At 39.9% G+C, this 23490-nt stretch overlaps 1 protein-coding gene across 1 annotated transcript; it reads left to right on the plus strand.

Annotated features, from left to right (window-relative positions):
• Positions 1-1740: 1740 nt before the first annotated feature.
• alx1 (ALX homeobox 1) lies at positions 1741-8614 on the plus strand. The gene is made up of 4 exons (XM_020637236.3): positions 1741-2109; positions 2515-2819; positions 3213-3341; positions 7054-8614. Exons 1-4 carry the CDS (start codon positions 1923-1925, stop codon positions 7393-7395), a joined length of 963 nt encoding a protein of 320 aa, XP_020492892.1. The 5' UTR covers positions 1741-1922; the 3' UTR covers positions 7396-8614.
• The last annotated feature ends 14876 nt before the right edge of the window (positions 8615-23490 follow it).

The raw sequence follows: 23490 nt of genomic DNA on the forward strand, positions 1-23490 counted from the left end.
TTAAATTTAAAATGACATGTTCTCCTTTCACATGACATATTGGCTGTATGACTTACAGAACGAATCTGACTGATCGGCCTGAAGGTGACCAAGCCCCCTAAACTTCACTAGTCCATATACAGCATCTATCGACGCAGGAATTTCCAGACGAAGTCCCAACCAAACCTCAGTGAACTTTTCACATTTTCTCCTCAGCGTGAGCCAGTGTGCGAGGTCATCTTAGAAGCCCAATAAGACATCCCCCCTGCTACCCTGTTTATTTTTATTTTTTTCTCCTGTGGCACCATGAAGCTCCAGGTAACTGCCACTGACCCCAGAGCGAACCAAAGCTGCATGCATGGTGTGCATGGCAGGTGGTGTGGCTGCGGAGGGAGACGTGGAGGTGGAGGGAGATAGGCTTTGGTTAGTGGTAACATAATTCCTCCAATAAGAAGAAATGGAAGAACCGCTTTTTCCTGTTATTTCTTTGCAAAAACTTAAACTCGGTTTAAGTTAAGTGTGTGTGCGTGTGTGTCTGGTGTGTGTGTGTCTGCTGCGTAGTCCAATTCAAGTAAAGGTTAATACTTTATTTACAGGACTTATGAATGTAAGATATATTTTGTTTTATTGATACTTTTTTTCATAAAGGATAAATTGCTAAAGGTCAGAAAAACACTCGCTGCTCATGAGCACAGGTTAGTAAGTGTTCATGTTTTTAAGCTCCTGTTAAACTTTTAAAAACTGAATTAAGGAATTCATTCATAACTTGTTCTTGTGACGAAATCGTATGCCAAAGGTATTATTTTTTCATGGCCCATAACGCGAATTTCATCGAGAACATTGACTGTAGTGCACACACGTGCGCAAAACCATCCAATATCTTTCGTCGACATAAATGTCCCACCTCGGGAGTTCAAATAAGGAACTTAATTTTTGCTTAATAAACTTAAGGAAATTGTTTTTCAAGCCACTCGAGGAGTTACAACTGTAAACATTTAGTTTTCCAAATTCCCAGGACCTTCTCCAGGTCGTTTAGATTTCGCTTAAAGTCTGGAGCGTGCTGTAAGTGTTAATCACTGTTAAATTGACAAATGATGCAAGCTTGTCTTTCAAAATCGAAACGAAAATGAAAGCTTTAGAGCCATATTTTTAAATAAAAAAAAGTGCACGTAGGCAAAACGCGCATCATTTTATTAGAATAAAAAAAAACAGCAAATTCATCCATTCAAAAAAAAAGAAGAAAAAGTTCTGCTTTTCTAAAATTATTATTGATTGATTATTTTCAATGTGTTCCTCTGGCCATCAATAGAGGCATCTCTTATAAGGCCTTTATCCTTGAAACATGAGGTTTAACACATTTGCATGGACTAATTATTTCAGAGTAAAGGCATTACCAAACGTCCAGGTTTAGATATAATAACTTAAATAATTTAAATATAATTATGTGAATGTATGTTTTTTCCACGAGTAAATTTTCGAGTATTTTGCAATTAAAACTTTAAAATTTGAAGTTAACGAGCAGCCACTTGAAGTCGATCCACAGCCTCAGCTAAGATCCAGTTTGCATCAGAAGCAGCTGCAGCAGTGTAAATTATAGCCTCTTTGCTGATGTGTAAACAGGCTGTAAATTAAAGTCACTTTTGATCGCCTCCTCTCTGAGTCGTAGTGGGTCCAGGATCTCTTCAGACTGCTTCTCGGTTTGGGTTCAGCTCGTGGGAGGAGTTGGTGCTGCTTCATAATCTGAGAGGAGGGGTGGGTGGGGGGCTCTTTAAGGATCTCTTTCTCTTTGGGGCTATAAAGACGTAGTGCCTTCAACACAGAGCAAATTAACTCCATTGGCGAATTATTGCATTACGACGCATCGCTCCGCTCATCTGCGCGCGAAGGAGATTAGTTTCGTTTTTTATATGGTGACATTTGGTTAAAGCGAGAGGATTACGGTGATGGAGTATATGGAGGATAAATTTGCGTTGAAAAGCCAAGCGATGAAGGCCAGCGATTACTACATGGAGCAAGTCATGGAGAGCCTGGACGGTGCGCAGTACTTCACCAAGTCCTCCCCGAAATGTGTGCAGGCCTTCGGGCTGCAGAGCGGAGAGCACCGCTCCTCGCCCTGCGGAGACCAGAACGGTGCGTAGAGGCGACTTTTTGTAACTTTTTATTCTTTGTGCATGAACACTGCAGTTTTTCTGGAGCTATTCTGCGTCTGTCTGTGAGTAAGAGAGACACTTGAGGGAAATGTAATGTCCACACGATTCTTATCATGATTCATTTTTGGTTTTCTGTTAAATGGTGTCATTGTAGGCTTGTTATTTTATGTTTTCGCAATTTAATTTATTTAAACTTGTAAAAATCTTTCTTGGTCTTACAAAATGCCGGTAATTTAAGTGTGCTATTCCAAGACACTTTTTTTTCGTATGGGGAGCAGTCATTTCCATATTGCATTTTTATTTGTATGCTTTAAGGTTCGGTTTAAAGTGTCTTGGAATAGCAGGTGAAAGTATATTATTTTACACGTGTGATTTGGTTTTGTAGGCAATTACGGTGTGCCAAAAACAGACGAGGACACTTTGCACTCGGACCTGGGCAGGCCGATGGACAGTTGTTGCACTCTGCGGGCCTCTCCGGTGACATCCGGCCAGGAGAAAACGGACTTGGACGAGATTGGAGACAAATGTGACAGTAACGTGTCCAGCAGCAAGAAGAGGAGACACCGGACCACCTTCACCAGCGCGCAGCTGGAGGAGCTGGAGAAAGTGTTTCAGAAAACGCACTATCCAGATGTTTACGTGAGGGAACAGCTGGCCATGAGGACGGAACTAACCGAGGCCAGAGTACAGGTACAGTAAATCGACATTGTTGTAAATCTCACGTACGAAGAAGAGAAACCACACAATCAAGAAAACAGCCATTAGGCCTACACACAAGAATGTGACGCACTCGTTTGGCCTATGTGCGTAAAAATCTAAATTCAACGAAGCAGGGCGTATAAATCAACATATGTGCAACACTCACAAGACATCTCTTATATTATTGTTTTATTATTATTAATATTTCAACATTTTTATTTTTTTAACGAACGAGTGCAAAAGAGGGGCTTTAATTTTACTTAATTGTTTTTGCCAGAATTTCTTTGCACTTCTTTTTCACGAAAAATTCTATAGAGAAGTCGAATTATTTTATTGGATTTAACCTGTACGTCACATATATTTGCTTTCTCTTTTCCCACTCAGGTTTGGTTTCAAAACAGAAGAGCGAAATGGAGGAAAAGAGAGCGCTACGGTCAGATCCAACAAGCCAAAACTCACTTCGCAGCCACCTACGATTTATCTGTGTTACCAAGGACCGACAGCTACACACAGGCAAGTTTTTCTAACAGTTGTGGTTTATATTTACAATTATTTTAAATGAGCCTCTGATGGGAGTTTTAGTCTATTTGTCAATCGTAAACTCTGTGTAGGCGGTGATACGTAATGCGTAATTCTTCATCTAAATAAGTCCTCTCTTCCAAAAAAAAAACCCTCCCACAACAAATGAAAGATTGGATCTGCATTAATCAGCCCCTGTCATTGCTGCTCCATTCATCACTTGTTATGAAAGCCACCCTCAGATAAGAGGCTGGACGCTGATTAGAGCCTGTGTGAGGTGTCATGGCTGAATTAATGGTCTTATATCAGATTTCATGTTAGCTGAGCATTTGTCTTGGTGTTTGGAACAAAGGTCAGGTACGAGATGAGGTGAGAGGAGACGCACGGTGTCAGTCCCTGTGGAGGGTGTTTTCTCTCACAGACTGAGATTAGGCCTCAGAGTGATATACAGGCGGGAGCTCTTTGGATGGGTGTGTGTTGACATTTTTAGCTCACAGAAAGAAGCTTAATGCACTGAATGTTTTAAAGAGGTAGAATTTTTAGCCAGGGCCCAGCTTTGCTCCGGCCCAACACCAGGTCAGAACTCTGGTCTTAAATTGTCTCCACATATGTTTCTGATAGATTTCCTGAATACCAGCCATGCCCTCTTCTTCCAGCTGATCCAGATTTCTATCATTAAATTGACCATCCCATGTGTAATTGTGCTGGCACTGGGCGGGGGTTCGTCTCCCTGAACACAGTGGACATGGATTGCATTTTTGTGGGTTTTTCAGAGGTTGTTTTGTTAAAAGGGAGGTTTTGGCCAATATTTCGGCTTTATAGGCAAAGACTGAAGTCCTGCTTATTGATGGCTCGCTTCAGGGACATGTTGGCAAAGCTGTTTCACGAGCTACAACATGTTTCCATGATGTGAAGGAAATTCATGAAACTGTCAGAGCCCACTGTTGCTTTGTGGTTTTTAAATTACATTTTCTGTAAGCTGTACTGACTACAAACATACTCTGGCTAATGGTTCTGACCTGTACTGAGCAAAAGCCAGTTGGTACTGTCTATACTTTTTTGTTTTTGTTTAGCCATGTAAAATACAAGGAACCATTTTTCTGGTTTTAACTTGTACAAAATGTGTTGAGACATTTTGGAGCATTACTTTAGTTTTCTTTTGATTAAAATACCGCTTGGGAGCTTTATGAAATGCGTAAGTATGTTAAGAATGAACAAAAATGATGTTGGCACATTTCCGTGACATCATTTTGATGAAATACAGTTCAGGGAGAAATTATTTTTTCATGCTACTCACATTGGCTCGACCTCTCCGTTTGATTGAAATCTTGGCGAATCAGACCAAATGATCTGCGTCACAGTGAATAATGTCAAATGAATGTGATGGAGCAGTCACTGCAGTCTGGATTCAGTGCCAACACACACACACACACACACACACACACACACACACACACACACACACACACACACACACACACACACTCACATCCCCACTGTCATATGGACTCAAAACTGCTGACCAGATGAGATTGTCACCGCTCTGTTGTCTCGGGTAGCTCTGTCATTCTCCAAACTCCTTTCACCATAATGATTAATGTATTTACGTTTTTTTGGGACAATGGGGTTCACGGATATTTCGTCACTGAACAAGTCGTCCCAGTGAATATGAGTGTCTACTAGAGTCAGCAATCGGTTTAAATGTTAACATGTTTATTCATTGTTGTACGGGTCAACAAACCTTTAGGAAAAGAGACTCAGTTGTTGTGGCAGAAATTATTTTTTGTGTGCAACAAACACACTTAAAACATTTGGAAAACACAACCCAAATACTTTAATTTTATATATTCATTTTTTAAATGTGCATGCTTTCAGTTTCTATGTGTAGATTATAGGTTTTCATTTTTGTCTTCTTATTTAAGTATCTATTGAAATTTAACTCCGCACTCTGTGAGGAGAATACTGGCAGTAAATCATGAACAAACCTGCACAACTGCACAGCTCCTCCACTGCACCTTTTTATAGTTTTATATTCTATTATACCTTTTTTAATTGCTTTTATATTTTTTGTGTGTTATTTTATTAAAGTCGTCAGCAGGAGCTCAGCAGTTTTATTGCTTCTTACTATTTTATCTTTAGTCCTCTGTTCATTGTTTTAGCACCAAAACACCAAGTCAAATTCCTCGTGTAAATGTACTTGGCATAAAAAACGATTCTGATTCGGACACATTGACAGCTGCTTTGCATATAAAACACTTACTGAACTCGAGCTACAACAGAGAATTATTTTCTAAAGAAATATCTCGATTTTATTTAGTTCATAGGGAGCACTGAAATGTTTCTGTAAACTAGAAGTAAACTGGATACGATCCTATTTTCAGCGCTTTCAGCCTCACCTCATGGTCAACATCAGTTTATGAGGTTCTCCTTCAGTGAAGGGTTTAATAAACTGGGGATGGTTGAAATACTTTTTTCCTGTATGTTATTAAGAGACTGTTTGCATGTGCTGATGATGAAATGAGGAACTTGCAGTTTCTCTGGGTGGCTGTGTGTAACGCCATATATATATATATATATATATATATATATATATATCAGCAGATATCTTACTTAGACCTATCTTCAATGTTTACACACATGTATAACGTTGATCCCTCAGATGCTGTTATCGAACACTTTATCTACTCTATTTGAAAAGATTTATAATTAAGAAAATATATTTCAAAGTTGACAACAGTTCACTGAAACACACATTTTTACTTTGAAATTAACATTGTAAATTTAAACGATGTAACAATAAATAATAAACTTGAATGGAATAAACTTCGTTTTATCGGCACATTCCCAAAGTAAAAATTAGCCCGAAGTCAGGCCCGAAGTCAGTCAGGCTCTATTTCTGACAGAATCACCTGGGTAACCCTCGGTAACCCTTTACATCAATTTGCTGAATTACCCAAACCATTTTTACGGGACAAACCTCAACATGTTGCTCTTAACTTTTAAGATGTTACCATGTATAAAAAAAGATTACATTTCAATGAATTACTTTTTCCGTGTGTCTCAATAAGCAAAGTATCCCAATAATGAATTTATATTGTAGTATGATTTATTTTGCAATAGAAATACAGTATAATAATAATAATAATAATAATAATAATCAGTCTAATATTTCTTAAACAACATTTTATTAAAAATGTTTATGCATAAAAAAGGCCTAACTGAAGTAACTACAGATGTTACAGATGTTGTTTAATGCTTGAGTATTTCATTGTCAGACATGAGAAGAACAAAAACAGTTTAAAAAATGTTTATTTAACATCTTTTCCCTCAATAAATAAATGTTGGGGAGCTACAGACCTCATTCCCAGTCTTTACAGAAAGTCATGTGTTAGCTACACACACATTAACCTTGACACTACTTACCAAAAAAAAACAAGGATTCATATTCAAAAGATTTCAATAATTCATACAACACTTTAGGATTTAGGACAGTAAATGTGTGATGTGTCATCTGAGTTCCTGGTGGGTGGAAGGTCTCACTGAGCATGTGCAGTAAGAGTAACATCTGTCTTCAGTGTTTCTGATTGGAGGAATCTCCTAACTTGTCTACAAACGACTATGAAGTTTTACATTTGTATTCTTCTGAACATGCAGCTTCAAGTGCTCAAATGGATCTTCATTTTCTAAAACTGTCTTCCACCCACAGATCCCCAACAACCTGTGGCCGAGCTCCTCCCCTGCCGGCTCCGTGGTCTCCTCCTGCATGCTGCCTCGTGGCTCCCCTCCCTGCGTCACCTCCTACTCGCACTCCCCTCGTTCTGCTGCCGGCGCCCCGGACCACGGCTACGTTGGCTTCCCCAACCAGCAGAACCAGTTCAGCCACGTCTCCCTCAACAACTTCTTCAGCACAGACTCCCTCCTCACGCCGGCCGCCAACGGCCACCATGCCTTCGAGACCAAGCCTGAGTTTGAGAGGCGCTCGTCCAGCATCGCCGTGCTGCGCATGAAGGCCAAGGAGCACGCGGCCAACATCACGTGGGCCATGTGAGGGTTCCTGCAAAGTCTGGAGAATGTATGGAAAGATTTGTCAGATGTGTCTGAAATAGTTTTCAGGAGAATCTGTTTGTCTCTCACAGCACAGCTCTAATATTTTTATTCATCTACAAACTATATGTAACTTATTTTTAGTTGAAAATCAGAGGTGCCCTGTTACTTTATCCTTCTAATTTAGACCAAAGTTTATGCATATTGTAAAGGACTCAAGTCAATATGTTCAAACGTCTTGCCCTAAGTTTAAAAGCCATAATAATATGTGACAGACAATCAACAGTGTCATATCTACAGCAAAGTGGACTGGAACTATTTGAAAAAAAGACCTTAAACAATATAGAGAGGTCAAAGACTGTCCTCTCGTCTGGACCTTCATGTAACTCAAACCCTCTTTGAAGAGCTTATGACTGATTATGTCCAGGACTGAATAATATGCTTATGTCTCTATGTCTCTATATGACCTACATAAAGCCAACAGGCTGTCTATAAAGTTATTTTTGATGCCTGTCAGTGCTGGTCGGTTCTGTCAAAGCAAACCGGAAGTGCCTTTGTTTACATTTTCAACCAAAGAGATGAACAGTGAGTGATATGTTTGACTGTTAAAAAAAAGCAGGATGAGTTTTTTTTTTTTGTCAGAAAACATACTAACACATGTACAGGACATGATGAACAAAGAGATCAGAGGTACTGTTTCATCCTCAGGGGTCTGACTTTTTTTTTTAACACACACCCTAAAGTTCCTCACAGTAATTTTAACGTTAGCGATACGATTCAGGATAGTGTCCAGTGCTTGCTTTCTTATTTTTGTTTTTTAATCAGGACCAGGAAGACCTGAAGAGTCCTTTTAATTTTATTGTGACAAAAAGACTTTGAAAGAGTGGCGCGGGAGAAAAAAATTCCCGGGCTCCCAGCGTGGGCGCATGTGGATCCAGAGGGAGGCGTCCTCAAACCACTACAGCATTTTGTAAGAACTGTGAATAAGCTTTCTATACCTTCGTCTTCCTCCCTCCTTACAGCTCAGGACTGAAGATGAGCGGCGCGGGGGTCAAAGTGACGCGATGTACTGACATGTGTTTGTGCTTTGCAGCAAAGCTCTGTAATCTTTATGGCCTGTCTCTGTTCTGTATCACAGGTACATGATGCAGGTAGAGGAGGCAGGTTTTGTAATTGTGTTGTAAATTTATCTGATGTAAGCAAAATAAATGAATGTCTCTTGATTCCAGAGGTCTGCACTTTCTTTTCTCGTTATCGGTAAACTTAAAGGCGGAGTCTAAAAAAATCTAATATAGACCTCTACAGAAGTAATGCTGCTCAATCATCACTTAGGGCCTCCATATATGTGTGGTGGTGACTGTGTCTGCAAGGATTCTGTCCTCTTCCCGGATTTTCATGTTTTCTACTTGACTCTGGACGTTTCTGTGCTGGAAGATAGTGTGTTTTCTCCAGCCAATGACAGCGCGCAGCTGAGTTTAGGAGTGAATACAATTCAGTGATTGGACGTGATTCAAACCGGTGAAGATGATAGATGTGGACGTAGCGGCAAAGCAGACAAAATATAATCATAGTGAGGCAAAACTCCAAGCAGATAAAGCTTGACCAGAACGGCGGCGAACCTTTGGTTAGCCTTTACCTGCGGAGGCGGAGTTGGTCTGCTTCCTGTTGGACAGTCAGGTACCAAACACAAGCAGTTAGCTCGTGCTAGCTTGCTGTAGCTTGCAGCGTAGGTACAAGCAGTATACTTTCACACTATGTCCTGCAGTAAGTGTGCACTTCTAGGAGCGATGCATCCAGGAGGGGGGGCCCAGTTTGAATGTTGTGTTTACAAGCTGAAAAGAAAAACATGCCACTGACTCCAACTTCAAAGAAGAACATGACGAGATCCACAGACATGTACTGTGTGTAATTTATTTTATGTGGCAGAGAGCTTTATTGCATTCCAAACAATATAAACAAGTAAATTCACCAAACTATCTCATTAGGTGTCTTGTTCCTTTGTTACCCTAAATATACAAAATGATGTTGACTTATCAAAAAAAAAAATTACAGCACCTTCATGAAAAAACTCCAAAGATCACCAAATGTTGATCAAGGCACAGCTGAAAATAGTCCCCAATGTAGACTTTTTGTGTGTGTGTTAGAATATATTTAGTCCAAACTGAAGGGGCACTGCAGACTGAAGTGGTTAGTTTCCACACCCATGTACAAGGGCAAGGGCCCGGGTTCGAATCCAATCTTTGGCTCCTTTCCTGCATGTCATTCCCCTCTCTCTCTCTCTCTCTCTCTCTCCCTCTCTTTCTCCCTGATTTCCAACTCTATCCACTGTCCTGTCTCTAAAAATAAAGCCCCAAAAAGCCCCAAAATAAACCTTAAAAAACTTAAAATAAAGTCTCCTGCTGTTTAAGGAATACCACACACTGAAGCACTTTGACCAAATGGTGCTATCTGTTTGTTATTTGTTTTTAAAATGGATGTCTTAAGTAAGAACCCGTGAGCTTGGTCCCATGTCCCAGAAACACGAGTCTTATGCCGGGTTTAAGTCTCGTAATAGAATTTGCCTTCTTTAAGAAAAGTAAATACAACAGCGGTTTGATCCTTTAACAATTTGATATTCCTGCAAGACATATTATATATTTAACTAGTCATTCAGATCTTTAGCAGGTTGTAATATATCACTGTTGTCACTCATAAAATTTTACTACAAACAATAGCATAAAAACCCAACCAATCCTACAACTTTAAGCCTTTTCTTTGTTTAAAAAAAAAAAAAAAAATATATATATATATATATATATATATATATATATATATATATATATATATATGTTGATCAATGAAGTCCAATATATACTCAAAAATATCAATTAATTCTCAGGTAGCAAAAGACGTCTTTAAAATGGATTGTTTTGACCAAAATCCTAATTTACAACTAAATAAATCAGAGAATGGCATTAAATCTGTACACTTTAGGAACTAAAACCATTATAATTGCTTCATAGCTGACAGTGCAAAATTACATTTGACTAAAAAACATTAATGACACTTTGCTGCTCCTGCATTTACAAAATCAGCAACCCAATTTTAACGATCATTTTAGGGCTTTTATGCCTTTATTTTTTAGATAGGAACCAAAGAGAGAGAGAGGGAGTCACAGGAGCCACAGGTCGGATTCGAACCGGGGGCTGCCCACTCTCGAGCACTTAAGCCTTTGTACATGGGGCGCGCACACTAACTGCTAGGCTCCTCACGCCCCTTAGTGACCCCAATTAAAGAAAAAAAGAGAAGAAATAAATATGTTTATTCTGACTTTAGAAAAATTGGTCACAACTTTAAATACATTTTTGAGAAAAGTCTCAAAAATGTCCTAAAACAGTTGGCTCCTTAAGTTCTCAGCAAACGTCAGTATATAAAATGCATTTATCAGGGACTACTTTAGGATGTAATACACATTTACTGCTCTAATGTAAATTGTCTGGTGTATGCCGGATTAATGCAAAACAAACTCCAGTTCCCGTGGTCATTTTGATGACAGGATGTGTCAGCCACTGCATATTCTGAGACTCCTCCAAATGTTTTGAATACGTTGAGGTCAAAATTGAAGCTTTGGGTACACAGATGCTCCGTATAAGAAGGATCATTCTCTGTTTAAGTCGGTCATTACATGGGATTGGATGACAACAAGAAAAATATACAGTGTAACCAACGGTATCCTTTAAACTCCGTCCAAAATCAGGCCTCACCTTTGTAGTCTGGAAAGAGCCATGTCAGCTCATTAAACTCAGTTAATCTCCTCATTCATCAGTAGTAGCCGAGCCATTTCCATGAGGCCCCAACGCGCCGCATCTCTCCTGAAAACATGCAGAACTTTAATCCATCACATTGTCTCCTAATTGGGAGCATGTCTTCGTCTCCTTCCTCTGACATCATCCTTTTGTTTTGCTGTGAGATCACAGTCCGCGGTGGATGGTATCTGAAGGGAAACCCTGTCCATTGGAACGGTAGGCTTGATTCAATTAAGGGCTGTAACTTCAGTCAGATGTTTGAGTTAAGAAACACGTTTGTTTCCTTTTGTGCACTTCCTGGTTACTGTCATTTAAGAGAACAAACACAAGAACTTTATCTGCGTGCATCAAAACATGGAGGCTTTGATCCTGAAGTAACCACGGAAACAGTGTTGGGTGTTTTCGCTCATGTTGTAGTGAGGTGTTTCTGGGTCTTAAACACTGAAGACACATTTGTTACCCACTGCTTTGTAAACGTATCATTACATGATTTTGAATTTGTGCTAGCTATATATATATATATATATATATATATATATATATATATGTTGCATATTTGCAGTAGGTGAGGATGATCGTCAAAGGAGGGGGATTGACTTTATTTGTTGAAATCTTTCTCATTCATCGTCACAGTTCCTGCATTGCACATGTATTTTTTGTTTAACAGCAAATGTTTTGCGTTTCACATCGTGGATGAACGTAACATGATGACTGGTCGGACGTTACACACATGTAGCAACATCCAGGGCTGAGAAATGAGGCCAAAGCCTATGTGCCGAAAACTACAGTTCCGCAAATGGCCACTTGGGGCCTGGCTGCAAAAGTGAGTCAATCCCCTTTAGGCCCAATTTTAAAATGTCCACCATTACAGCCAAATGAAACATGTTAACAGCCTTTTAAAAACTTTCTATAACTTTAAGGTGTATACTCTAGCTTAGCTCCAATATCTTATCTCATGGAATTAAGGGAAAATTTATTTTATAACTTGACTCCATCCTCCAATAAACACATGCTGAACCTAAAACTTAAACATGTTCTTTTATATCTGTATTTTTCCCACCATCTGTGAGCTCATGCTGCCCTCCTCTCACCTCCTGCATCATCTTCAATCTCGCTGCCACAGAAGTTGTGACTCGACAACCTGAGACTGATGATCAAGCAACCAGGCCTGCACACATGTGTGTGTGTGTGTGTGTGTATTAGAGAGAGTTTTTGAGAGAGAAAGCTCCTGCAGACCAGATCCATCAACAGCTCCAATGGGTTTGACCCCCTCAGGTTAACCGCAGCCATTAATTTAAGAGCTTCCCTCCCCTGCCTCCCTACTTCCCGCTTTACCTCACGTGGGGGAGGATAGGTCTGTGTGTATGTATGAGAAAACACACTCACACACATACACACACACACACACACATAAAAGTGTGGACATGAAGACATAACGCTAGATCAAACGTTCTGGCGGCTGAAAAATGGAGCTGGCGGTCACGTATGTTCCACAGCAGAGATGTACACTCTGTGTCTGCTCACTGTTGTTTTTCTAATCACTCAGCACTGATGTTCTACTTCTTCTTCTTCTCTGGAACAAATAGACCGCTTCACCACCCATATTTCTGCTTTTTTTTTTCTGCCAGGACATCTATTAATCATAACCCCTCGCCCTGGCTCAATATCCGCAGACTAAATTCAACATGTCATTAAATATATGAGTCTCTTGGCAAGAAAACATAAAGTCCATACAGTTCTCAGAGGTGGGAAGCAAATTACTTTCAAACTGTTGATGGTAAGTGATGAAAGTTTAGATATCTGTAATTTATCTGAGTATGCATTTGATACCTCTACATTTAAAAACATGCACTTTAAATTTGATGCATTTGAAGAAATGATTCAATTTATTTGCATCCTTTAGCGTCCACCTCACAAACATCAAGACTGATTTAAACAATTTTGGATGGGGGTGGGGTCACCCGCTGGTAGCACCCGCCCCAGGTACACAGACTGTAGAGCCACCATCGACTGTATCCACCATCATATCTCGACTATAAAGGCCCAAAAAGCCCCCCAAAAAAACATATACAAGAAGAGTCAAGTTTAAAAGTGTCCAAATATGACTGAGGTTCAGTTAGCTCTAAACATTAAGGCTGGCAGAAATGTCCTTCATTTATTTTTATAGAGTGACAACATGTCAGTCTTTACTTTTTAAGACGACGTATCAGTACTTTTTCACACATATACTTCTACTTGAGTAGCCTCTATTATATAAAACAAGTCCAATCTAATCATCATAAAAAGTCACTTCTTTATAACGTCTTCTGTGATTGTAGTGAAACTAGATTAAAGGGCCTTACATTTGGTTAGTTTGCACTTTACTGTCCTCTAGTGGATTGTTCAAGTATAAGACTTGTTATAATCAGTCAACATGCACAGGTCATTTTACTGTAGTCAGAAGAGTCCAGGACTAAACACAAATAAAAGATTACGGCCTATAGACCTGCTTTTTTATAAAGTGTCTTGAGATAACATTTGTTATGAGTTAGGCATTACGATTGATTGATAAAGATTGATTTTTTATTTGCTTGTTAATAACAATAACATGATGACTGATACACTGATACATTCTTTCATATACATATGTACAAAGACTATACATACATTAATTTATATTTCTGTTTAAAATATTAATTTTCAAATCTAATACATTTGACAATATTTGATGTTGGCCTATGCTGTGTTATGATTTTCAAATGAGCCCTTGTCAGCATCTCATCACCACAGGCTTCAAACAAAAAAGCACATTTTTGTATATTCTTTGTATTCCACTCGTACCAGTTGTCCACAGGTCGGAGCAGGCCGTGCATGAATGAGGACGGCGGTGGTTGTGGGGACGTCACAGTCTGATGGTGGTGGCTGGGCATCAGGGACATCGGGTGGTAGTAGTTCCAGATCACCTTGCTGAAGGTTGGGGGAGCTCCGTCTACTTGAGAGTCCGACCTCTGGCTGCCTGGACAAGGCCTCCTTTGCTTGTGAAATGTATGGTATTGTGAGTTACAACATATCCAGCCCCCATGCCTCCCACACTCATGATACCCTGGTGCTGCTACTGATACCTTCAATACAAAGTTGTGAACAAGCTAACATTGTAGCCCAATTTATCCAACCACAGTCTCTCAGTCTACATGAGGCCTTCCATCTTTTTCTGACTGAATGACAAATTTGTTTTTTCTCATTGGGTTTAAATGTTAAACATTGACTTGTTCAGGAAGTCCGATAAAGAAATGTTCCAGTTTTAAAACCACATAAAGTAGCCTCCCCCCCTTTTTGTTTCCTTTTCTCGACCATGTCTTTGTCCTGTTGTGCTGACATTGTTGTCAAAGTCCTTCAAAATCTACAAGTGCCTAATATCTCTGAGGATTTCGGGTGTGCTGCCAAAAATGCTTTTCAGGAGGTAACTTATTCTCAGCGTGGGGAGGAAGTGGTCCACCAGGGCCCGTGGCGGCTTACAAGAGGCTATTAGAGGCCTGCGGCGGGATGCCTCACAAATCCAATTAGGAAGAGCTGGAACTGGAACTGGACTCTGTGCTGCTGCCTGTCAGTCAGAGAGCAGGAGAGAGCAGGTGTCCAGTTACCAGAGAGGTGTGTGTGTGTGTGTGTGTGTGTGTGTGTGTGTGTGTGTGTGTGTGGAGTCGTGTATCAAAGTGCATCATGCGTGTGTGTAGGTATGCAAAATATTGTTGATGCCATTGTTGTGTTTTCCTAACAAACGGACGGCATGAATTGCGAGCAGTGTTATTGTGGGAAAGCTGCAGTGTGGAGTCCCTTGGTAAATGTAGTCCAATCCACCGTAACCAATCCAGAATCTAACAGCCTGTTACCTAATCACTGATGTCATCTCTCTGCTGCACATGAGCTTTGACTGACATCACTTAGAGGTCACTACTCTTCAGTTTGGTGTCATCAAGTTTAAGATCAACTGTTTATAGGGTCTTCAAACCATGAGCTCTGTGACAGCCTCGTCTTACAGCTGGAATTCCCACAAACAGATCCTGTAGATGGTTTTGTGAGGTTGCACTCTTTTCTGATTTTTGTAGTTGAGGACCATGACAATACCATTCATTTGGAGTGGTGTCCCTCTATCCCAACACAACCTGGCGTCACTCCAAAAGGAAGGCCCGGGATACTTTATTTAAGGAATAAATGCACACTTGTTTTATTTCAGCAGAGCATGAATGTCTCTCATGGGTCTCTCTGTCCTAAGAAACGTCTCCGCTATGTTCCTACATTCCTACTGTGGGCGCGTTCTCTTCTTTTTGACACGATCACACCCTGACTGACACGTCACCTTCATGGTCTATCTCAGACACAGCTACAAAATCAGACATGACTCTCTCAACAGAAGCGTGTGAGTCACTGTGAATAAGATCGATGAAGGAAAGATTGTAACACTTGAGAAGTTGTCTTACTTTTACTTAGATTAAAATTGAGTCCCTGTCAGTGTGGCCCCCTCCGTCCCATCAACAGATCTCTCTGTCCTGCTGCTGGCCAAAGTGACATGATGTGCTTACAAGTGTGTCATTTAAACAGGAAGGGTCGATTCTATACTTTATTATCTGGGGCTGCCAAACCATGTCCCCCTATTGCAGGGGTGGCACAAATGGTGTGTGCATACACACAAAGGAACATCATTGAATTACCTTTACTGTCCCCAATAATCATGTGTACATAAAAGTATCAAAAATATGTCATGGTAGAAATTTTAACTTTATGAATTATGATGAATTTACTGTTAAAAACAACAGAAACGACATTAAAAGAACATCTTTGTTTTAAGTTTAGTAACATTTGATCCCTCCTTTTTAAGGCCTTTTAAAAAAAATAGTAACACAAGATATTCTCTTCAATTCTGTTATTATATATTTTTGGATATTTTGTCAAAGTTGTAAATAACGGGAACCAAAGGTTTTGAAAAATTTGTCGTATATTGTGTTTTTCTAAAATCAATTTCTCTGAGGGTAAGAATTCTGAAACATTTTAAGGATTGGGGAATATTCATTATCCCAAAAATCATAAATATACTTGACAAAATTCAAGCCTATAAAGGAAAACAATCCCAAGACGTTGTGTCAAATAAAAAATAAAAAATTTCAGTAGCAGAGATTGGACCGTAGAGACAGGAAGTAGTCATCATGCTTTATTTCTTTTCCCTCCACAGAGATGAATGCCTCGTCCAGTTAAAAGCTGACAGAGGAAGATAAGTCTCCTGCTATGCGATGGCCAAATCAAACTCCAGCCTGCCTCCCTGCAGCCCCTCTGTGTCCCATAAATCTGACATGACTGTATTTGTCTAACAGCTCCAGGTACTTCATCCCTGCCATAAATATACATAGGAAGAACGAGTGCGTACAACTGGAGGGGATTTTACATGTGTGCATTAAATAACACGTAGCTGACATGAACCTGTAGGGTATTAGTTCATGAACATGTATTTTAATTCAGTGTTAAGCTTTAAAAATGATCAAAAAAGTAGAATCAAGACTTGTGATTTAAAAAGTGCAGGAGTTCCTCATGAGTCCACTAGAGGGCAGCACATGATCAGTGCTGTTTTATTCAGGGCTCAATGACAAGAGCTTCTCTTTTCACACAATGGCACATAAACACTTTCTTCATGTGTGGATTCTAAGAAAAAAAAACCCAGAGAAATAGCTAAAAAAAAAATATTTTAAATATTTTCAGACACAACCCAGTTTCTAACCCCTAATTTAAAAAAAAAAAACTAAATCCATCGAGTCAATGCTTTGTAAAATCAAAGGCTGTGTCCGAAATCACTCTGCACGAACACACCATTTTGTAGTGGTGTATGAATTCTGAGCGAGCATGATCATACTCTGTATAGTCCCCTCATTGTGTCCCACAATGCATTGTGAAAAGTAGTGGTCACCATCCGGGCAATATGTACCATCATGCTTTGCGGTTAAAGATTTTTACGAGTAGAGAGTGGCGTTTGACTCGACTGCTCCCATATCTGAACGTAGTGCAATACAAACACATTTCTTCTTTTTCTTCATCTTCATATTATTATTCACCTCATTGTAAACTGTGCAGTGTGACATCCCTGTTTTTATTGACACTACACTCAGACACTGGTGGATCTCCTACCACATTTTTTTCCCCCTAATTTAAAAAAAAAAAAAAACTTTGACGTATTTGTTCAGTAGGACCACATCATTAAGAACTGGGATGCTCTGCTGGTCAGGTCTTATTGTGTAACATTAGGGGTCAACTACACAGACCTTCTTGTGGCTGAATAGGAGAAAAAACCCTGCAGCATGATTCTTTAATGTGTTTGAAAGCTGTCAAAGGATATAAGAAGCTTTTATCACACATGGTTTTAGGATTGAACTGTACAGACAACATACTGGTGTCATGTTCAGGTTCATAGTGTCAGCATAAAGTGCCCACAAGGACTCAGCAGCAGATGGTGTAAATGAAATGTTCTAAACTCTTGGAGCACTACGCCATCTGCTGGTTAAGGTGTAACACTGCCCGGAGATTATTTTTAGAGGCAACTCAGACCTGTTTCTCTGTGTACTGCAGTCCTCACATATACAGTATATGATCAAACCCCCTGTGGTGTCAATCTGCCCTGACGTGCTGTGTCACACTTAACAAAGGTGATAATTAACAATTTCCACATGCTGTGATTGAAACTGCAGGGAGCCCTGTTTCCAGATTTTAAGGAATATGGAAGGGCGAATCTTGTGTTTTAACATGCTGCTAGGAAAGCCTCTATACATCCATGAAGGCTCGCTGAATGATCGTACACTGGCATGGCTTTTGAGGTTGATCCAAGTTTGTGAAGCAGGTCGTCCTAAATGGGTGGGATTGAGTTAATTCTATATTCAATATTCTATAAAACAAAATTGCATTATGAACCAATCTGATGAATATTCAGTTGTTTAAGGGTTCACCAGTATGAGCATGTGAAGAACGTAAACCTTCATTAATTGGTCTAAAGCCTTTCGTTGGTGTACCAGGAGCCAGCTTGGCTTTATTTGAGGCAAAACAACTCCAAATAAATCAGAGATTTTAAACCTGCAACAGACACATGCATCTGTTTCGTTTGTGGATGGACACAACATGGATGCTATCCTTTTTTGTTCCATCAGAGTGTTTTTTTTTTCTGTCTTACTCAGAACCCAAGTTGAGTGGCTCTGAAACCACTTGAAGACTATGGAGGGGGGCACCAGCTGGGACTGCACTCTCATGTTTTTCATCAGGGAAGATGGCAGAGCTCTGGGGTTAACATGTGGCACTTAGTCCATGAAAGTACACGAAAGGCCAAAAGATGGATGACTCTCAGAATAAAAAGTTCCAGTGTTGGTAGAGATGTTATTCATCAGTCAGGCTTGAAGAATGAAGACATTTTTAATGGAGCTTTGAGAGATGTTCTGGAGAATCATGGCAGCCCATTACATTAGTTGTTTTCTATATTGACACATATTTTCCAAGAGTAAGTTATGGCTGAACTATAATCTACAGTATTCATTACAATCCAAGCTGACCTGATTGTTAAGAGTTTTTCTACTCGCCTACGATCACATTCTTTCAACAGCTCCTTGATACATACGAAGTGGATCAAGTTATACTTGAGAGGCGTTCATATAATCGTTCACAGCCTCTCAGATCCTCTGATGCCATTTTTTTAAATACAAACTATGACACAAATAGGAAAATCAGAGGCTCAGCCTTGTAGTGCCTGGTTTGTTTTTTGATTGCTTGTCTTTGTCACACCATATTTGCACTTGCTATAATTAGCCTGTTCTGCTTCATTGTCATTTGAAGCTTGATCCAAAGGCCACTGGACTGGTTGAAGATCTGGAAGGCGTTTCACCTCTCCTCCGAAAGGCTTCTTCAGTTCTTCTAGTGGACGGAGTTAGAAATGTAAGCCTCTGCAGATCATTAGCATGCTAATGATCAAGGAGGACTCACATCAGAGTCGTTAACCTAGTTTTGCCCTGGTGTCAGGGTGGGACTGGGGCTTCTGTTGTTTGGAGAGAGAATTTAGAAAAGTATTGTAGGTTGCTAAAAGATGGTGTCTCAGACCACCACTGAGGTTAACAGATGTTTTTTTTCCAACTTAACATAGATGGCTTCTTTAAAGGCCCTGACACACCAAGGAGATTGTCGCCTGTCTGTGAGCGGCAGTTGGTGAGAGGAATCTTTCTGATTGGCTGATCAGAGGTTTCATTTATCTCCAGCTCTCAGGTTCGGGAAAGCCCCTTAAGCATGCCGCTGTAGTCTTCATGCTTTCACCCATTAGTGCGGTTTCTCTTTATTTGTCGCCTCCGCCTTTTCTTTTCTTTTCCACTAAAAGACTAAGTACTGACAACGCCAGCGCCATTTTCAACTTTTTATCAGACATTATTCTGGATTAGTAGGCTGCCTATAATACGAGTGGTGACCGACAGTGGTGTGAAAATGATCTTCTCGTATCAAAAACAATGGACTACCGCTGCCTGCTGGCATGAAGAGTTATTTCCTCTCATGCATGCGCAGAACGTAGTGGTTGGCTGTCGGCTGTAGTCTTTGCGATGTGTTCAAGTGCAACTTTTTGGCCAAAATGAAAAGGCGATGTGAGGCGACACGACAGGCGGCCTGCGTCCCAACTAGTTCTTTGCCGTCTGCTTGGTGTGTCAGTGCCTTAACACCCCTTGCAATCCTCTTCGCACTGGGTACACAGACATCTTGCTTCACTTTATTGTCATGTTTTTAAGTTAGTTAATTATTGTTTTGGTGTACGTTGACATTATGAACCAGCCAATCACTAGACTACGACATGTTGTAGGTAAAAATAAATAACCTGAAATATATTCAAATAGTGACTCAGGTTTGGGAAGACCGTGCTCTCTTCAAAGAACGATAATCCCCAAACATATTACAGCCTCTTGGAATAATATATCCCAGTTAAAGCTGCCTTAATATTTATTTTTGTGTTATAACTGCCAAGTGCTTGAGTGTAATGCTACAAATAAGTGCTAGCTGTGAAAGATTTTAGTCTGTTTTGGATCTGTTTTGAGGTGTTACAGCCAAGAATCCTGCTTTCATCAAACCCTTTGGTGGCAGCAGAAAAAGCTGTGATGAAGACGCTGTACTGATTTCCAGCATGGTGGATGACACCGATGAGAGCCCCCTGCAGTAACAGATTTGACGTCACTCAGGCTTCGTCCATTAATATTTACAGTCAATGCATTTATTACAAAGTTGTAAGTCGTGTCACAGGTTAAATCAGGTTAAATTCATTCTGTCATTACCATAAAAAGATGATATCTGTAAAAACACATTTAAATGTATGATTAGGATTTCTGAGAAATGAAAAAGTCCCAAGGCCTGATGGGATTTCATACTGAGATGAGAATTTAGTTTCTATAGAAGGTGTTGAGAGAAAACCAGTTCTTCCAATCGCCCCTCAGGTTGTTGTCTTATTAAATGTGTGAAAGTGTCGCCTGGCATGAAGCCACCAGGCACAGTCCGACATTTTTTCAACTTCACTGGAGCTGTGTTCTGTTGGATATAGTTCACATGTGCTTTTTTAATTCATGACTACCTGATCTTGATTAAATTAAATCATGTAACATAGCACAGAACATCTCAGAACATTGGATTAATTATCTTGTAAATTAACCTGATGGTGAGACAAATGATAAGCCTCAATTCTTAAATATCACCTGTGTGAGATTAAAGCCACTGATGTTCTGCAGCCTTGTGGGATAGTCATTCAAAAAATCGAAAAGGAATGCATTTTTCTTTGCCGGATGTCCTCTGTCTGACATTGATCATAACTACCATGCACTGTATTATTTTTCTTGCATTATATCAGCTATAACAACTTTGAGAATGCGTCTGTCCCTTTTGTCTTTTGAGAAGTGTAAATAGTTGAGCTTTTAAAGTTGTACAATGGTTTAAAATGTTTTTACATGTTATTTGTTAAGATTCACTTTTGGGCCCTTAATCAGGAGAAACACTTTAAAGGTCTCATTCTCTTCCTTTTCAACCAGTTTAAAAAAGTCTCAGGGCTCCCCAAAACATGTCTGTGAAACTTGTTATAAATCCACTCTGATCCTGTGTTTGATCATGCCTATAAACCCCTCTATTTCAGCCCTGCTCAGAACAGGCTGTTTCTGTGTCTGTAGCTTTAAATGTAAATGAGCTGTGTCTGACCACGCCCCCTCTCTGGAAGGCTTAGGCTTTCTCGCTCCATGTCCTATTGTTTATGTTGAGAAGGCAGACTCAGAGGGCAGAACAAACACCTAGCTGTGGGAGTGTCACCCACCTGGGGGAGGGGTTACTGCCCTTTGTGATGTCATGAAGGGAAAATCTCCAAACAACCTGTTTGAGCACACATTTTCTGAAAAGTGGAGCAGGCAGAAGACGGAAAGGATGGACTTCTCTCATAATTGGTGGGTTTGTAGGCAGACTAAGGACACAGTTGTTTTCGAAAAACATGGTTACGTCTATTTTGCAAAACATGTGCCCTTTAAAATCCTTACATTAAATTTAAATATTTGTAGCATTGAGGCCAGTGGAACATTATGATTATATTTTTAGTTATAGGACTAAATGGTAATATTGACTTGTGTCCAGTAGACGTTGTGAAAGTCTCAATACAGCTTTACATGGTCATCTTGACACATGTAATACAATTGCTGAATCGCTGGTGCAAAGTATCTATCTTTTAATTTAAAAAATATCCCCTGTAAACATTTCCCTGGTAGTTTGACTGACTGCATCACTTCTTCATGACTCCTCACGGTGGCGCCTCTGACATGAATGAGAGTAACTTGAAAGGAAGTAACTTGTCCAAAAGAGAGTGACAGTGGGATAACTTAAGTAGAAGGAGAAGACAGTAGGATGACATCAGACAGCAGTGAAAAGAAGTTGAAGGATGGAATGTGATAAAAGTTGAAATGTACACCTTTGCAGACTGTCTTGGCCAGGTCTCGCCCGGCCCTGGTCGTTTATGTGTGTGTGTGTTAGTTTTCCCCCAATCATTTCACACTTCATTGGACATCCAATGAGAGGCAAAGAATGTAATCTTATCTCACACACATCGTCACTGATGGTTGCAGCTCATCGCTCTCCTTTTCCTCATCATGTAACCCTCGAACCGTCTTGAGACCATCTTGACTGCAGCGCTGGATACTTGTTCAAACACTTAAAGTGATGTTTGCTTGTCGTTGTCCTCGTACCTCTCGTGTCTATTCTTGTCTGTTATGACGTGTTACACAGTAGAGAGCGTTGATATTCACCACTGGAATCACGACTGTGTTTCGCCTCCAATCAACAGTTCCATCACCGCACACAGTCAACATAATTTTTTTTACCATGACTTCGCTCTCTCTTCTTCCTTTAAGTCAATATCCCGTCCTGCTTCATGGTATTTCTTTTTTTTTTACAAGGAGAAAGAAGGCTCAGATCGAGTTTTTCGACTTTCCCCAAGAACATGATTGAGTACTATTTAGGACCTTGAAGGAGCGTTGGTTGGCCTGAAGTGGTGGGCCCGTTGGACATTCATAATCCCCCACTGTGTGTCTCATATGTCATATCAAAATATAAGCAGGAGAGAGGGAAAATTGATTACTGGAAAAAATAATTGGCAGATTTAGTTGAAGCCCTAAAACGAATAGAAGTGCAGAAAAAAATCTTCAACAAACAAGGTCAGTTCTATCCTAGGACTAGGTGATACAATCCCTTGTAACCAGCATTATAAATAACCTAAAATAGGTTATAATCTATTAAAACAGTGAAAGGTCAGCATTTATCAACTAGAAGGGATGGATAATAAATGCTTGTTTCAGATGTTTTGGTACTTTTGGCCTGCGTTCCGAGTCAACAGCACGACTAAATCCTTCGCTATCACAGAACAAGTTAAACCTCCTCGATTACATTATGTACGCAGCCAACAGTGAAGAGAACAACAACTTTCAAAAAGATTACGCAACACACAAAGTATCCAGGAAACTGTGTTAAATATTGGACTGAATCACTTTGTTATCCTCTTATATCACTGCTGTTGATGCAGAGTTTAGTGTTCATGCTTGCTGCTGCGATGTACAGCTAGATAGGTTAAGATGAATCATTGATGTACATTTCTTGGATGAGCGGCGGCTCCTTCATAATGCATCTTCAGCCCAGATGAACAGAAACATTACTGAGCTAAGAAGAGGAATAAAAATAACTTCAGGCAATGATGAAGAGAAATATTCAATGAATAGTTAAACGTTAGAAGTGTATGGGAAATGTTGCGTTTCATTGTTTCTTTGCAG

The sequence above is a fragment of the Labrus bergylta genome, chromosome 7 (genome assembly GCF_963930695.1).
Source record: "Labrus bergylta chromosome 7, fLabBer1.1, whole genome shotgun sequence".
Classification (NCBI taxonomy): Eukaryota; Metazoa; Chordata; class Actinopteri; order Labriformes; family Labridae; genus Labrus; species Labrus bergylta.

Coding starts and splice junctions, on each gene's coding strand:
- alx1 (XM_020637236.3), top strand. CDS start 1,923: ATGGAGTATATGGAGGATAAATTTGCGTTGAAAAGCCAAGCGATGAAG. Junction 2,110..2,514: donor GCCCTGCGGAGACCAGAACG/GTGCGTAGAGGC, acceptor TTGGTTTTGTAG/GCAATTACGGTGTGCCAAAA. Junction 2,820..3,212: donor TAACCGAGGCCAGAGTACAG/GTACAGTAAATC, acceptor TTTCCCACTCAG/GTTTGGTTTCAAAACAGAAG.